General features: G+C 37.1%; 1 protein-coding gene across 1 annotated transcript; it reads right to left on the bottom strand.

The window, feature by feature from the left end:
- Positions 1 to 5,968: 5,968 nt before the first annotated feature.
- On the bottom strand, positions 5,969 to 16,014 carry LOC144362085 (uncharacterized). The gene is made up of 2 exons (XM_085506644.1): positions 15,721 to 16,014; positions 5,969 to 13,031 (listed from the first exon to the last, which is right to left on the bottom strand). The coding sequence occupies exon 2, from the start codon at positions 11,104 to 11,106 to the stop codon at positions 9,031 to 9,033; it is 2,076 nt and encodes a 691-aa protein (XP_085362770.1). The 5' UTR covers positions 11,107 to 13,031; positions 15,721 to 16,014; the 3' UTR covers positions 5,969 to 9,030.
- Positions 16,015 to 16,674: the final 660 nt, after the last annotated feature.

Here is a 16,674-nt window from a genome sequence, read left to right as displayed (position 1 = left end):
CACGATTTACTTAAATGTACGAATGGGCATTCTAGAATGTATTCCGTGAATTTATACCACGATTTTCTTGAATGTACTAATGGGCATTCTAGAATGTACTCCGTGAATTTATACCACGATTTACTTAAATGTACTAATGGGCATTCTAGAATGTATTCCGTGAATTTATACCACGATTTTCTTGAATGTACTAATGGGCATTCTAGAATGTACTCCGTGAATTTATACCACGATTTTCTTGAAGGTACTAATGGGCATTCTAGAATGTACTCCGTGAATTTATACCACGATTTTCTTGAAGGTACTAATGGGCATTCTAGAATGTACTCCGTGAATTTATACCACGATTTACTTAAATGTACTAATGGGCATTCTAGAATGTAGTCCGTGAATTTATACCACGATTTTCTTGAATGTACTAATGGGCATTCTAGAATGTACTCCGTGAATTTATACCACGATTTACTTAAATGTACTAATGGGCATTCTAGAATGTACTCCGTGAATTTATACCACGATTTACTTAAATGTACTAATGGGCATTCTAGAATGTATTCCGTGAATTTATACCACGATTTTCTTGAATGTACTAATGGGCATTCTAGAATGTACTCCGTGAATTTATACCACGATTTACTTAAATGTACTAATGGGCATTCTACAATGTACTCCGTGAATTTATACCACGATTTACTTAAATGTACTAATGGGCATTCTAGAATGTATTCCGTGAATTTATACTACGATTTTCTTGAATGTACTAATGGGCATTCTAGAATGTTCTCCGTGAATTTATACCACGATTTACTTAAATGTACTAATGGGCATTCTAGAATGTATTTCGTGAATTTATACCACGATTTTCTTGAATGTACTAATGGGCATTCTAGAATGTACTCCGTGAATTTATACCACGATTTACTTAAATGTACTAATGGGTATTCTAGAATGTATTCCGTGAATTTATACCACGATTTTCTTGAATATACTAATGGGCATTCTAGAATGTACTCCGTGAATTTATACCACGATTTTCTTGAATGTACTAATGGGCATTCTAGAATGTACTCCGTGAATTTATACCACGATTTACTTAAATGTACTAATGGGCATTCTAGAATGTATTCTGTGAATTTATACCACGATTTACTTAAATGTACTAATGCTCATTCTAGAATGTACTCCGTAAATTTATACCACGATTTACTTAAATGTACTAATGGGCATTCTAGAATGTACTCCGTGAATTTATACCACGATTTACTTAAATGTACTAATGGGCATTCTAGTATGTACTCCGTAAATTTATACCACGATTTTCTTAAATGTACTAATGGGCATTCTAGAATGTACTCCGTGAATTTATAACACGATTTTCTTGAATGTACTAATGGGCATTCTAGAATGTAGTCCGTTAATTTATACCACGATTTACTTAAATGTACTAATGGGCATTCTAGAATATAGTCCGTGAATTTATACCACGATTTTCTTGAATGTACTAATGGGCATTCTAGAATGTACTCCGTGAATTTATACCACGATTTACTTAAATGTACTAATGGGTATTCTAGAATGTAGTCCGTGAATTTATACCACGATTTACTTAAATGTACTAATGGGCATTCTAGAATGTACTCCGTGAATTTATACCACGATTTACTTAAATGTACTAATGGGCATTCTAGAATGTACTCCGTAAATTTATATCACGATTTAGTTGAATGTACTAATGGGCATTCTAGAATGTACTCCGTGAATTTATACCACGATTTACTTAAATGTACTAATGGGCATTCTAGAATGTACTCCGTGAATTTATACCACGATTTACTTAAATGTACTAATGGGCATTCTAGAATGTACTCCGTGAATTTATACCACGATTTACTTAAATGTACTAATCGGCATTCTAGAATGTACTCCGTGAATTTATACCACGATTTACTTAAATGTACTAATGGGCATTCTAGAATGTACTCCGTGAATTTATACCACGATTTACTTAAATGTACTAATGGGCATTCTAGAATGTACTCCGTGAATTTATACCACGATTTACTTAAATGTACTAATGGGCATTCTAGAATGCACTCCGTGAATTTATACCACGATTTACTTAAATGTACTAATGGGCATTCTAGAATGTATTCCGTGAATTTATACCACGATTTACTTAAATGTACTAATGGGCATTCTAGAATGTAGTCCGTAAATTTATACCACGATTTACTTAAATGTACTAATGGGCATTCTTGAATGTACTCCGTGCATTTATACCACGATTTACTTAAATGTACTAATGGGCATTCTAGAATGTACTCCGTAAATTTATACCACGATTTACTTAAATGTACTAATGGGCATTCTAGAATGTACTCTGTGAATTTATACCACGATTTACTTAAATGTACTAATGGGCATTCTAGAATGTACTCCGTGAATTTATACCACGATTTACTTGAATGTACTAATGGGCATTCGAGAATGTAGTCCGTGAATTTATACCACGATTTTCTTAAATGTACTAATGGGCATTCTAGAATGTACTCTGTGAATTTATACCACGATTTTCTTGAATGTACTAATGGGCATTCTAGAATGTACTCCGTGAATTTATACCACGATTTACTTAAATGTACTAATGGGCATTCTAGAATGTAGCCTTCTATCATGAATGAAATAAGTGTGCCATTAATCTAAGCGTATTCATAGCCACGCTTTGATTGGCAGAAACTTCCCAATTCGTGACAGAAATTAATTAAATCGCGGTCGCTTGATGACGACTACAGAGCATAAAGAGTTTCTCTCGTGATAATAAATTAGCTCAAGAGATATCAACCAATAATAATACTTTAAGCTTGAGCGTAAAGCAACTTGTACTGTTACATGTAGAAAATTATACGTTATATGTGTACTTATATTTAGGAACAGGCTATTCCAATTCACCATCGAAATCGCTTCTCCAATTTCGAAAGAAGAATAATGTTGTACTTAAAAATGTTTCAACCAATAAGCTCAGAAACTAGCGCGTTACAGCGCCCTCCCAGGTGGACGTCGAATGTAAACCCATCGCTGTACGACGTAACCATTCATGTTGGCTTTATCTACTCTGATAGAACACCATTTTGTTTGACGACATTGTTTTTGATTTTCATATCAATGTTATGTAATTGTTTTATGTATCTTAGTGTTATTTATCCAGAATCAGTGAGTTTTAATGTAGCCAAGCTTTGGGCTACAGACTATAACTATTCCGATTTCGCTGACACCAAAAATAAAGAAAAGAGGAGGCCGTCCTTGAATATTTAGCGAAAACGTTCAGCGATGATGTGATTGCATGATCCAGGATTTCGTACAAATCTTTGATTAAATGTTTCCATGAGCTTTATAAAATTTTGATCGAGCTGTGATGTTATGGCAATGTTAGTTTTGACGACTCGGACGACCAAGGTTTCAAGATTTCGAACACCACGGATTTAAAGACATCGATGATACGACTGCCACTTATTAACATATATGACATTTAATTTTTTTGTTATTTCCTTTTGTAAAAATAAATCCCAAAATAAATCAAAGAAAGAACTCCCGGGTGCAGAAGGTATTTGAGGCATAAAGTACTAATAAGGAATACTATATAGAAGTATATCTTCATTGCACATAAGATAAAAGTTGTATTTATTGCATGCAAAGTCATTGGAGTATGTTGTATTTTGATCATAGACTGATCGTCATTTATATTTACAGTAGGCACATGTGGGTTTAAATAGAGCATTAAAACATATGTGATGATGATGATATTTATTGTAGTTCAAGGCCTGTGGCCCAAAATACAGATTGCATAAACAAAAGAAAAAAGAAATACAATATCCTGTAAAGTCACTCAATGTTTTTGTAAATTTCATATCTTAGTTTCATGGAGTGATACAAATAAGCTGCCATTGATTGACATTCAAAAATATAACTGCAAGCAATGATTAGGGTGATTCCAAGCAGCTATGGTTTAACAATTATATAAATAATGATCATATATGATGACTTGATATTTTTGTCATATATTATAGCACCAGTGCTTGTCCCTGTCTGTAACAGTACTTAAGATATTACAAGTTATGCATATAATTGTAGTCACATGACTATATATAGTCATCTGATACGTTAGTTGCATGTCTGCAGCAGTGTTTAGTACATTATAGTCATGCATATTAAAATCGACACATACAACTGTTTATACTAAGTGGATAGTAAACGTGCATCGATTCCAACCCTTAAATAATCAGATCTGTAATTTATTTTGTTTCATTAAGATTTGATGAGTGGTACTCAGGTTATCTCCGGAGTTCCTATAAATTGGTTAATTTATGCAAATTAGGAAAATAGTTAACACACGATTTTGTAAATTTGTATATGGTTTATTTCATATAAAATAGAAAAAGGAATGAACACATGTCAGTCTTACAGATATGATACCACATATATACTACGTAAAACCATAGTTTATTAGGTGCAACAGAATTTATGATTGATATGATTACTCGTCCCCGGCAGTATCGCTTGCTCTTGCAGTAGTTCAGCGCTAAACACGGACTTCACTTTACACCAATGCTTATACATGGTTAAGAAGTGATGGTGATGAAATATACACTACATACACCACAGCTAGGTTGGCCAAAGAAACTCAAAATCAATGTTCGCTAGTTTCGTTGGCCAAAAGAAAACGAAATCAATGTTCCATAGTTCCGGTGTCTAACAAAATAAAAACCAGTGTTCGCTATTTCAGGTGACCAACGAAATATAAAAACCAATAATCGCTAGTTTCATTGGCCAACGAAACATATTTGGAACCATCATTGTATTTACGTTGAAAACATTTTAAACTACTAGTAAATTGTGGACTAGTTCGATCACCGGTTTCACATATCTGTAACAATTAAATTCGTTCTTGTCATCTAGATCATTCAGGGTCGTCTTGGTTCTCCACCGTAAACTCGTTAACGATAAATATACACGACACGATTGTTCAGTCTAATCGTTGCTAGGGGAGCGGTGGGCTAAGCCAACACTACAATCTCGAACTTTAATCAATTTTTGACTCTGACGTAAATCATTTCTTATAAAGTTGCACCAGCCAACCACATTACAATGGCCAGTCATATTCGAACATTTACCAATCACGGACACTTTCGGACAATAATGGTAAATGATGCATATCTAGCATTGTGATGTTTCAGGGTGCTGGTTTGTATCTAACAACGGCGACTCCGGGGGAACACTTTCCAAAATCTACATCCACAGTAAATGGCGGACGGTTCACTATTTCAAACTACAAATTAGATAAAATCTTCGTGTGGCATTTACTAATATGTCAAACATTGCCACTAACTCTCCCAACACAGAAATTGTATATAACCACTGAGAAAACAAATATTGTGCGTTGGAAGAATTAAAGACGAAACCTTCAAATGTAGTTTAAAACAAAAACGTAGATTCATGAATGCGTGAAACTATTGGTATATAGCGCAAAATAATGTATCTAGTCATTAAACGAGCTATGTTTTAGTGTTTTAGGAGGTGACTAGTTGGTAACGTCACAAATTCAAATTAAGTGCAAGAGCCAATCAGACTTGCCGCTCGGGTGTATTATGGGGAAATATTAAATGGCCTTATATCACTGCTTCTGCATAACGCATGTGATACAATCTCTTCTCAACTTCGAATACGGAAAATATGTGACATACACATAAAATGTGATATGTGGTGGTTGTTCTATCCCAAGTGAGTTCGTTATACAATCCTGTAACGTACTCTCTACATATAACATGTGTGTAATAACCGTGATTGAAATCAATAGGACTTGGCAATTATATACACATTAACCAATTACACTGAATGGGATACCCACTTGTGAATTCATTATATGCTAATATCGTAGGTATCCACTCAAAAACAAAAAGACAGAGGAATGTAATTTCCATTAGTATATGTTTAATTCTGAGTGACGGAAGGTCACACGTTGTTTTAATTCAATACTGAGTCGGTATGCAAAATACAGTCAAATCATGATATTTATGAAATTACAACTTCGACATTCATATAAATATATAACATTAGCCGCTATTATGGTGACGCTATGTTAGTTGACCGAGACCTCTCAGGCTCAGCAAAACCGAATCATTGAGGTAAATATCCGTTTCATTTTAAACCGAGTAAGCAAAAGGGCCAAAATAAATGTCAGTTGGCCGTCATGTGGTAGTGAAGTCAGTAATTATGTTTATTGACTCCGAGTTTTTAGTTTTCATAAAATGTACAATAGCAACAAGTTAGTAAAATGTTAACGTCACAATAATCTTACGTAAAAAGCTGTCACATGTGAATGTAGTATAAAATTAGGTTTGTCCCAAGTATTTACTTTTGAAAAGGTTACTAGTAGACACGCGTAAAGTAGGTTAAAAATCCGCGTATACCTTGTTCACCTAAACTAGTCGAAACACGTGACCCGGGCCGTTTAGAAAGAAAGTAAGAAATAGTTTGCATACATTGTCTCATTTTCATTCAGTGCCATCAGAAAAATAGTCTAACCTTGATAAGAACATTGGAACTTGCGACCCCGGACAGAATTTATAATTTAATAAAGGTTAATGGTTGTGTTACTGTTCAAAATAAAAAAAATACTCTCAAACATATTGGAAAATTCACGTGTCATTTTCGCTTAAATATGTGGAATGCTAATAATCTCATTATAAGACCAGCATGATTTTCGTCAAATTAAGATGAAACAGATGAAAACGTTTGTGTGGCGGAAAAAGCACCACTGACTTACGAACTCCCACAGAGCTTTGAAATTCCAAGGTCCAATCAAAAGCGTCGCTTAGGTGAATATTAGTATATTTGTTGCCAATGACAACACGGAACTCAATTTCCAAATTAAAACAGATCAAACAATTAATGTTTTACTTAGTTTGTGAAGAATAAGTAGTTTACGACTTCCGATTTTTTGTTGATGCTTAAGGAGGTCCGGTTGACAGCGGCAGGTGTACGCTATTTTAAGTTTCTGGATCGAGCCTAATGAACTCCCTAGCACTGTATTATGTAACTAACTGGGTTTGACAAGGTCTAGCAAAATATTTGTTGCGGAACAAATTGGGGCGAACAAAACGCTTATTATAGAATATAGAACTAACATTCATGACATTCAAAACTATTGTGATTGACTTGAGGATACAATATGGACAAAAACACGCATTTTTCAAATATATCAAGTATAATTGAGTGTAAACTAAAAACGTTGATTTTGCACTGTATAATAATGGTTGGATGTAAATTGCAAAACACTACTACGCATGTTTAGCGAATGTTATATTACGTACCAAAAACAATTAGCGAATATGCGTATGTGAGAGTTTTGTTTTACGGAAGGATAATAGCGTTTTTAGTTGATGATAAATCAAAATGTATTGTATTTGTCAAAATATAAAAATATATAAAAATTACATGTTCTCGTCCACTTTACATCTTCAAGGTTTAGTATACTGCAAAAGATTATTATTTATCAATTAATTACGATTTGTAAACGTTATGATACAATATGTTTGATAAACTATTTGCAACTCACATATTTCATGAATAATATTACATAATACATGCAATTATTTTCACGATGGGATAAACAATTTGGTAAATGCTTGAACTGAGATTAAATATTATACTCTGTAAATATTACTTTCAAATAGACAGCCGTCGTTATTCAAAAAATGGGGTGCATCGTTCGAAGATGGCGTCACTTTGGTGTGTTTACTCAAATGTCAATGCACGCACGGATTTGAGGTTACATTCATTTTCGTCTTACTATACACTAATATTGAGCAGCACCCAACTAAGAACGGTGGCGCCTCATGATTGCGCACTGATATGTAGATCACACCCTATCACTGAGTACACTTAATATATGAAGTCCTATGCATACTTAGGTATCTCTCCATGTCCACAACTGAATAGAGTGCACCAATCTTCATCATTATCAACAGCAAACAAATGTATCACGGGAGAGACGCCATGTTCTAGGGCGTCATTAATAAAATAAAGTAAATTCCAGAAAAAAATTCTGGTCAATTGTTTATTTCCAAAATCAGCAAATTGTATTGTTATTTCAAAATTGTGATTTCGCTCAGTATTACATGGATCGAAAAACACAGCTAAACTTTGAAGTTTAGATTCGAAATCCATGTGACTTTTAAACGGTCAATGTTGTGGAAACGACAGACTAAATAGTTGAAAACATCGTTGATATTTTGCTAGGGGAAATGTTCCGTAAAATACATGACAAAAATCAAATAACAGAACGCCTACCTGAACTTAACATTTTGATTGCTCCATAGCGTTAATTCACTTTGAATTGTTGTAACATTCTCAAACGCATACAACTGAGACTCACAAACCCAGTCTGTGTATAAATTATTTTCAAACAAGAATAATTTGCCCAGTTCACCAGAGTGTCTGTATCAAGAGTGTCACGTGTTAAGACAACTATAACTCGGTCAAGACTTCAAGACTCTGAGTCGGTTATTTTGCTTAAGAATTGTGAAATATTCAAACACATTTTAGATCAATGACGCTGTGATCAGAGAGGGTTAAAGGTCACGTATGATAACAACCCATATATCGTTGTGCACGACTACCAGCTGATAACACGTGTTTACATGAGGAATACCAACGGTAGCATTTCTGTATTGCCTGACAGCATACATAGTGATGTCGTCAATGCGACACTATGGCCTATAAAAAAGGTATACATTATTACAACTTTGTTAAAATTAACTACCTGGAAGTTATCTTAATGAAATGGTTGAATTACACTTACGAAGAAAATTGAAAACATGGGAGTGGATTTGTTTTAAAATTATCCCTATCTCTATACTGTTTACCCTCCCTGCAACTAAAAGTGTTTTGATGTTAGCGTGAGAACCCGTCCCCCTCAATTGTAACACAATTTATCGCAGCTGAAATAATATACGACTCGAAATACCCACACGTCTACTTTGGTTCTGTCCTCGTTTTGCAATTTCGTAGACGGCCATCAGACGTTCCCCTGGTCACGTAATTAGATTGTTTGCCTTCGGATTTAGAATCCTTCAATAAAGATTTAAATGGTTGTCCCCCGGGAAAAGGGATCTCCGAGCCACCTTCCTCGTCATCGTCATCGTCGTCTTCCGTATTGTCCTCGCGTTCCATGTACACTCTCTCATTCCGGAATTTGTCGTATTGGTCTGTATCGATAACTTTAACGCGTTTCGACAATTCGTTAATATTCCTAATGGACGCCAATGCTACAGGTAAAAACACAAACGGCCCACTAATCAGGGATATGCCCTTCGCTCTGTTAGGAGTTGATTTACTTTGCGCATTTGCGGGAAGATTCGTTAGCGGTTTCGGAGTTTTCCGGATGTCCATCATTTTGTCGTCTGCTGTTTTGATAATATGGGTGAGGAGTTCACGAGAAGGGGTCACATTCTGCTCACCCAATATAAGCATTTTCTTGTCTGTTTCCTCTGCACAGTGGTTCTTCTCAGTCGCTGTGCCTTGTTGCTCAGCCTGTGTGCCGTTTCCTATATTCGATTTATTATCGATGACTTCGTCGTCAGTGTCCATGGACGACATGCTCCCGGAGAGTGTATTTGTAGTTTCTAGGCTACAGACGTCACCTTTGTGTGTCAATGAAGTTGATTTGTGTTTTGTAACATCAATAGCGTTCGAGTCAGTCGTATATGCATTGTCTAATTTGTCAAATTTTTTTCCTTTCACATGTCTGTTATTTTCCTCTTTCGTCGTCATTAACATACAACTATCCGACATACTGTTTTCTAGTTCTCTTGCCTCATTGACATCGTCGACACCATCACTTCCACTAACATTTGTTGCGTTACTATTCTCGCTATCCTCTTTCAAATGCCCCAGCTCTCGAAATGAAGTCTCGCTTGGAGGTCTGACGCGATCGAGTTCTGTTGCTCGGCCTCTCACTTTCAGCGCCCTAACCCTGCGGTTCTGTTTGGTTTCGTTTGATGACGTCGTCGATATGTTACATAAAGTGTTCGACCTCTGAAACGAGGGTGGGAGATCTTCCATCGTACGCAACATCGGTCGCCCCAGAGAGGTCGCTTTCATTTTCCTGAAGCTGAACTCTTCGACAATCTCGTCTGAGTGAACCTCGTTGTAGTTGACAATAATTGGGAAGACCACCTGCGACTTGTTTTCACTCGACTCTGCCTCGGACTCGAAGCCATTTTCAGAACTTATTGAAGTTGTGGCGGACAGCAGTGATTTCTCGCCCAAAGTTTCTTTCGATTTCCCAAGTGGTCGTCCATGGGCCAATGCTCTGCGCATGCTCTCCTTGTATCGAAACACGTCACATAGGGGCATTGATGGAACATTTTTGAAAGCTGGCTGTGAGAATCTCGAGGATGTTACAGATTTTTGCGAAATAAATTTCGTTCTCGGTTGTTCGCTGCCTTGCTTACCGTATGGTTGCTGTTTACTTGTACCGCTGGGTTTCTTAGGCACTTTTTCCAACACTGGTAGAATTGCGTCCTTGTTCATTTTTTGGGGTGGTTGGCATTTCTGCGACAGTTCTTCGCTAAGATCGGTCAACTGTCTGGTGTGAAACAGTAACCTTAACCGACTTTCTGGTTTCTTCGGCGTAGTGTCCAAACCCACTCCGCCATAGAAATACAGTGCGTCTTTTGGTAGCGACATGTCACCATCTTTGACCCCTGTTTTCATAGGCTTTCTGATACTGTACAAATCCGATGGTATTTTCACAAGCGGGGGTAATCGTTCTTCACTATCATCGGTAATACGTTCTCCTTCACCGAGTGTGGTGTCGCTCTGAGAATTCACGCCATGTGCGGCTACTTCTACTTTTCTGATCTTCGGCAGACGTGGCCGTTTGCGCACATATCCCGCATGTTTTGCTCGGCTACTGTTACAACTGAGTTCCAGCTCCTGTATTTTCGGGAAGTGCGTGTAGTCTGGTGCGGTGTACTTATTAACCTGTGCAAACGACGTGGTCGCGCCAATTGCATTCTGCGCAGGTGCATCCGGGTGATCACTCATATTTGCTTCAATAGCATTCAAAGCGTTGGCAAACAATCCGACTCTCTTTACTCTGCCACTAACCTTTCAAAAAATACATAAACTTGACTTTTATAACAGCTACTTGAATAAATCAAAAATAAAGAAATGCAGTTAATATAGGTTCTATACTCGATGACAGATGACGGAGTGCCAACAGTGGCGTGTATATTATACGCACGCCTCGATGCCGAAGATTTGCGATATCACACACGCAAAAAAATCACGAATTTTATGGCCTGTCACCCTTTACTGTAATTTCTGAGTATTTCAGTACTTTTAAATAAAGCACAGTTATGATTAAAATAAACCACCGTTTGACCTTTACTCGTACAACTAGTGTTTAACGTCTCCGCTATGTCCACATACACAGTAGCTCGATAGTGGCCAACTTAATAGATGTCGGTGACCGACGCAGTGAACTTTGTCACTCGTATCGTCAAGTTAATTCCTTCAAACGATGCAGCAGATTAAATAGTACGGTTCTCAAAATGTCCACGACACGGGTAACTTCTAGTAGACCACATATGTGAATTCAGGCGTCACGTTACTTAAATTTAACAATTTGTAAATAAAGTGTTCCAGTAGCAGGTGTAAAATGAACACTGGCTGATGCCGATTCTTTCCGATGACAAACGGTCGAATATTCTGAAGTGAACTTAAACCTGTTCTTCGCACATAAAATAAACTTTTCTGGAATGTATTTTTAGACTATTTCATGAACCCGTTAAAATATGATGATATGTTTACCCTCTCTTTATGTGGCACGCACCGCTCTGCGTTGTTACCGGGTAACTTTGTAGTACATTAACTTCCTGCCACAAACTCACATTTGAACGTTCTATCCAATAATTAATTACTCGTGTTCACCTGCATCGATTTGTATGTTATTAAAAATACTCGGGTTTCTGTCCAACCTTTGTTGAGTCGCTTTCTTTAATTGAATGTCTGTACATGGCTAATCCATAGGACTGACAATACTTTTGTTGACATCAATAAACTTTCGCATCCGTGGTCTTTTTTATAGGTATCCTCGGATCAATGATATTTTCGCTGCTCTTGTTATCATGTGCGGCTAACCATGATTGCTATTTCATTGTATATATAATACTAGTCCAGCGCACCACTCGGTTCTATCTGGCCACGTTGCTATTACATCCAAATTGTAGTCGAATGAACCATCGCAGGTTAGCTACTGTTTAACAAGTGTTCAGACTTATGGTGATTGCGTTCGAACTGTCTCTTCGATCGGTGCTCATATATTGATTAATTACACTCCGTTGACTTAGTGACGCGACCCGTTGAATAAGTACGCTCACTAGTGGGTAAACGGACCACTGTTGTCATGGCTTTGCATTAGACAGTAACATCCTTGTAACCTAGGTAACTGTCAGTGCTCATTTGTCCTTGCAGTAATTCAGTTGCCTGCTGATATTTCCACTGTGCTACCTATATCTATGGTTTGTAAGGACAGCGTAATCAAAGTTACACCAGTAAAATAAGTTCACGCTTTCCTCGGGTGTGAAAAGGTGGTCGCAGCCAGTGATTTACGGTATAGTTGATTGCACGGGGCGATTGTCGTCATCAATACACATTCCCAGCGGGCTATTCGAGACACGTAGTGTTCGCAAGGCAACGGCGTTCGTATCACTTTGTTGTCAACGCCGAGGTGTAAACTCGCCACGATCCGCGGAGACCTAAGCGTCAAATACCTTATTGAGAATGGAATCTGTCTTAACCGAGGCGAAGCTACAACTCCACGTCGTATCGGGTGACAACGACGGATATCTCCCGCACTGTAATGTCTATCAAATCGTACGGGTCGTGTTTCTTGGTTTTTTTCTTTAGTCCACTTCTTTTCACCGGTTACTCGGCTTCTGTTACTACTTTCTGACCTATCTCAAGACCTGTCAATGTAGAAAACATACAAAAGTCATTAAACAATTCCCATATTTTATTTACATACAAGACTTTGGCAATTTAGAAAATCTCGGTAACATTTTCTCGTAGATCGCCAACAGTGATGCAATCGAATGGCTATTCAGAATAATGTAAAGTCGTGCTTTGTTGATTTTACGCTTTTATAGTGTCGTTAAAAACTACAGTCTAACTGAAGGAATGTACCATTATACGTAGGGGTGGACAGAACAGAGGGATTGGAAACACTTGACTATATTGATCGTTATCTCCCACCGATGAATTATATAAATGGTGTTGTATGACGATTCAAAACCGCTACCATTTATAACATCATTCGCCTATGTACGCACGATGCAAGTCGCGTGGAAAGGCACCAAGCTACGGATGAGACAATTGTGTTGTGTTAAACGGCCTTTGAATAATAAATGTAATTAATGAATGCTGGTTTACGGCATGGAAGTACCTTCCATGTTTACGGAAACCAATCATAACGGGACACATCATAACATTTCGTATTATACATCAGATTTAACGATATCGATCCATCATACGCCACTTATGTCAGTGACGTTTCTATTGTGAGTTGATAGTTGAGTCGGTGTCTTGATACGAGATACCAATACTCAGTGTTGTCAGGGTTTTAACATTTGACAATTTCACAGCTTCAAGTCAGAGCACCATTAATATATATACAATATGACATCGATTCGTTGTGCTACAAAACTACGACGAGCCTTTTGTTTTTTACACTCGTCGCTACTATCGCATAGGAGGTGGTATCATACACGACGCTGTGCGACGAATTTGGCGCTCAACTTCAATCTTTGGTGTTACAGACTTTACATTAGCTCTTGGTAAAACAATGTGAATGCACGTCTTTTACACGAGCATTTGTGAGAACCAGCGTACTAGACACATAAAGAACATCGGTGACACGTTAACATTATGATCTGACAATGTCAATTATTGAGTGTCTGTGCTTGAATTCTGGAATTACATGTGATGCTATTAAACGAGACTTAGTTCTACTTGGCGAGACTTGGCGTCTGTTGACTGGTATTAATAGACAGACGTGAAAGCCGTCCATGCATACAGATCACGCGTTTTGTCGAGTTAACACGATGAATGGAGCCAACTTACATTCATATAGTCCTACCCCGCACTATAATAAATCTCATTTAAATGTCATTTTAGCGGCTACTCCGTCTAAAACCATTAATTACATGTCATGGTTCCGCCTCGTAATTTGAACTCTGACATGACCTCTCAGTCGCCACGGTACACAAGACGGGAGCTCCCAGGTATATGTCATTTGAGAGGGGAAGTCTGTCCTGGTGGATACACTGAGTGTAGTTTTGTTGAAAAGATCTTTGAAAACGTGGTTAAGTTCAAAGTGAAAATCACAAAAATCCCTATTGAGATAGACAAGTAATGCTTGAATAACTTCCAATTTCGAAAAAAATGACACATTAACTAATGAGTAATTGTGTTTGACATGATTATATGGAGATATAAATTATGGTTTGTAGTGAATTTAAAAGAATTGTTTGGGTAGCCTACATGTAATGTGTATGCACCTTAAATTTTTGGTACGTACCGTTAATAAATTCACATGCGCATTTATAGAAAAAAATATTATTTCAATCTTTCGAATCAACTGTCAATATCCAGAAAACGTAAACTAGTTTCGGTTAAGTGTATATATTCTAGTCAATGTTTGACTTGAAACAATACACCTCGGTTATTGTAAAGATTCTAGGCAGTGTTTGACTCTCGACGAGTATTCTAGGAAATGACAATTAAAACAAATTTGTATAAAACATACTTTTATTTTCAATTGTATTCATTCATACCAAGATGGAAAGAATGCGGCTGCTGATAGAGTCACGACGTTTCAGTCCCAGCTAAGTTAGTAGTTACGTTATTTGTGTTGCTATGGTAATATAACCACAACTGACACTGCAATTAATGATGGAATGAAGTATTCATTTTTTTAAATTTGTTTGCGTTATAGCATATTTTTTAAAACCTTGATATGTTTTTTCGATTTCCAAACACTTAAATGATTGTTTATTTGTCAAATTATGTATGGTATTGCCCGACTTTTCATCGCCAGTAAAAGTTGGTTATCAAATGTTTGAGGATGATGAACTTATTAAAATTCACAAAGGCACTCGTGCAATAAAGAATCTTACATGCATAACTGAACAGTTTAATAACTCTTCACACGATTGATTGACTGAAGTTAATATGCAGAAACTTTCATGACTGGCCTCGATCGAAAAGTACCTCGTGGCAATATCTTTGGCCTTACCACTCTGATGTACATACTCGTAAATTCTCTTCTCCCGTGAGCATCTAGTATAATTAACAGGCACAAACGGATATATTGAATTTATAAACTGTTCAAGGTCAGAACTGGGAATGCCAACAAAATGACCACAGTGTATAATGTCGTTCATGCTCATTCATGCGGGACTCGAGGCTCAATCGCCGCAAAGCATGGACATGCTATTTACGATAACAATATACTTGTAAATCGTGAAAGTTTCACAGAAAAACACTATCACCGATATATATGAACATATGTCGACTACATCATCTATATAGCATGTGATTCATATGGCACTCCATCAATATCATACAGTAAATGATGCAATTGCTTCAAATACTCACCAGGTGATTGATTGTGTTCGTCAATTCTAGAGACAGATTTGACCAATACTTGAAGATATCATTAAACTTATTCATGAGATCAGTGACGATTAAATCGGTGTCAGTTCGATTATTGGTGTACTTGCTGTCCCGCAACGCCGAGAAAGCCACAGCAAAGCGCTGCTAATCGGGTTAAATCCAGCGGAGTTAACCAGAATTTTCCGTAAATAAAACGAAACTACAGTCGTTACTGAGATTTAACTGTGTTGTTTTAAGCAAGCAGCTAGTCTCTACGCTCTAAGTGCATGCCGGGTGTTTATTACACTGCCTGTAATGTCTTGATGGGGAGTGAAAGCGTTATGCAAATCCCACTCTCGGCGATCAATATCAGAATACAATAGCTCTTGTAATAAGATCAATATTTGGTAATCTGACACGTGACCCTAGACCAGCTACAAACAATGTCTCCAACAGTTGTTGCACACATCCAGCACAGCACGATTCGTTTCGCTCTTTAGTTGCTATAGCAACATCGCTCTTCTGTGTCAACATGTTTCGAACGACGCCTCGAGGAAAGTGGTTATATTACTTACAATGAGGGCGTTTTGACTTTGACAACAGGTTCTATTAATACCGGTTAATTGTGTGTACGTGTATTGTTGCTTCTGTAATGTGGTAAATATTGACGCTCGTAGGTGTGTTAAGTAGGATGATACGTGTTTACGCCATGCAAGTTGTGATTGAAATGATACCTGGTGTAAGATGTGCTTGGACTTCATGATCATATCGTAGTCAATATGTGCTTGCTGTGTATCCAACTCTAATTGCTGTATGTACACAGCAATATGCTGTTATTAGCGATATTCACAACGATTTTTGTGTGCAAATTTGTTAATTCACTAATGATCGAAATAACGTAACCACAAAAGTGAAATAATGCGTCAACGTAGCCGAATGATGTTTGAAGTCCACTGC

This window comes from Saccoglossus kowalevskii, chromosome 12 (assembly GCF_978046115.1).
Source record: "Saccoglossus kowalevskii chromosome 12, keSacKowa6.1, whole genome shotgun sequence".
NCBI lineage: Eukaryota > Metazoa > Hemichordata > Enteropneusta > Harrimaniidae > Saccoglossus > Saccoglossus kowalevskii.
The sequence above is the reverse complement of the archived record's forward strand: the minus strand, read 5'-3'. Positions and strand labels throughout refer to the sequence as shown.

Excerpts from the sequence above, each read along its gene's own strand:
- LOC144362085 (XM_085506644.1), bottom strand. The coding sequence starts at position 11,106 with ATGAGTGATCACCCGGATGCACCTGCGCAGAATGCAATTGGCGCGACC.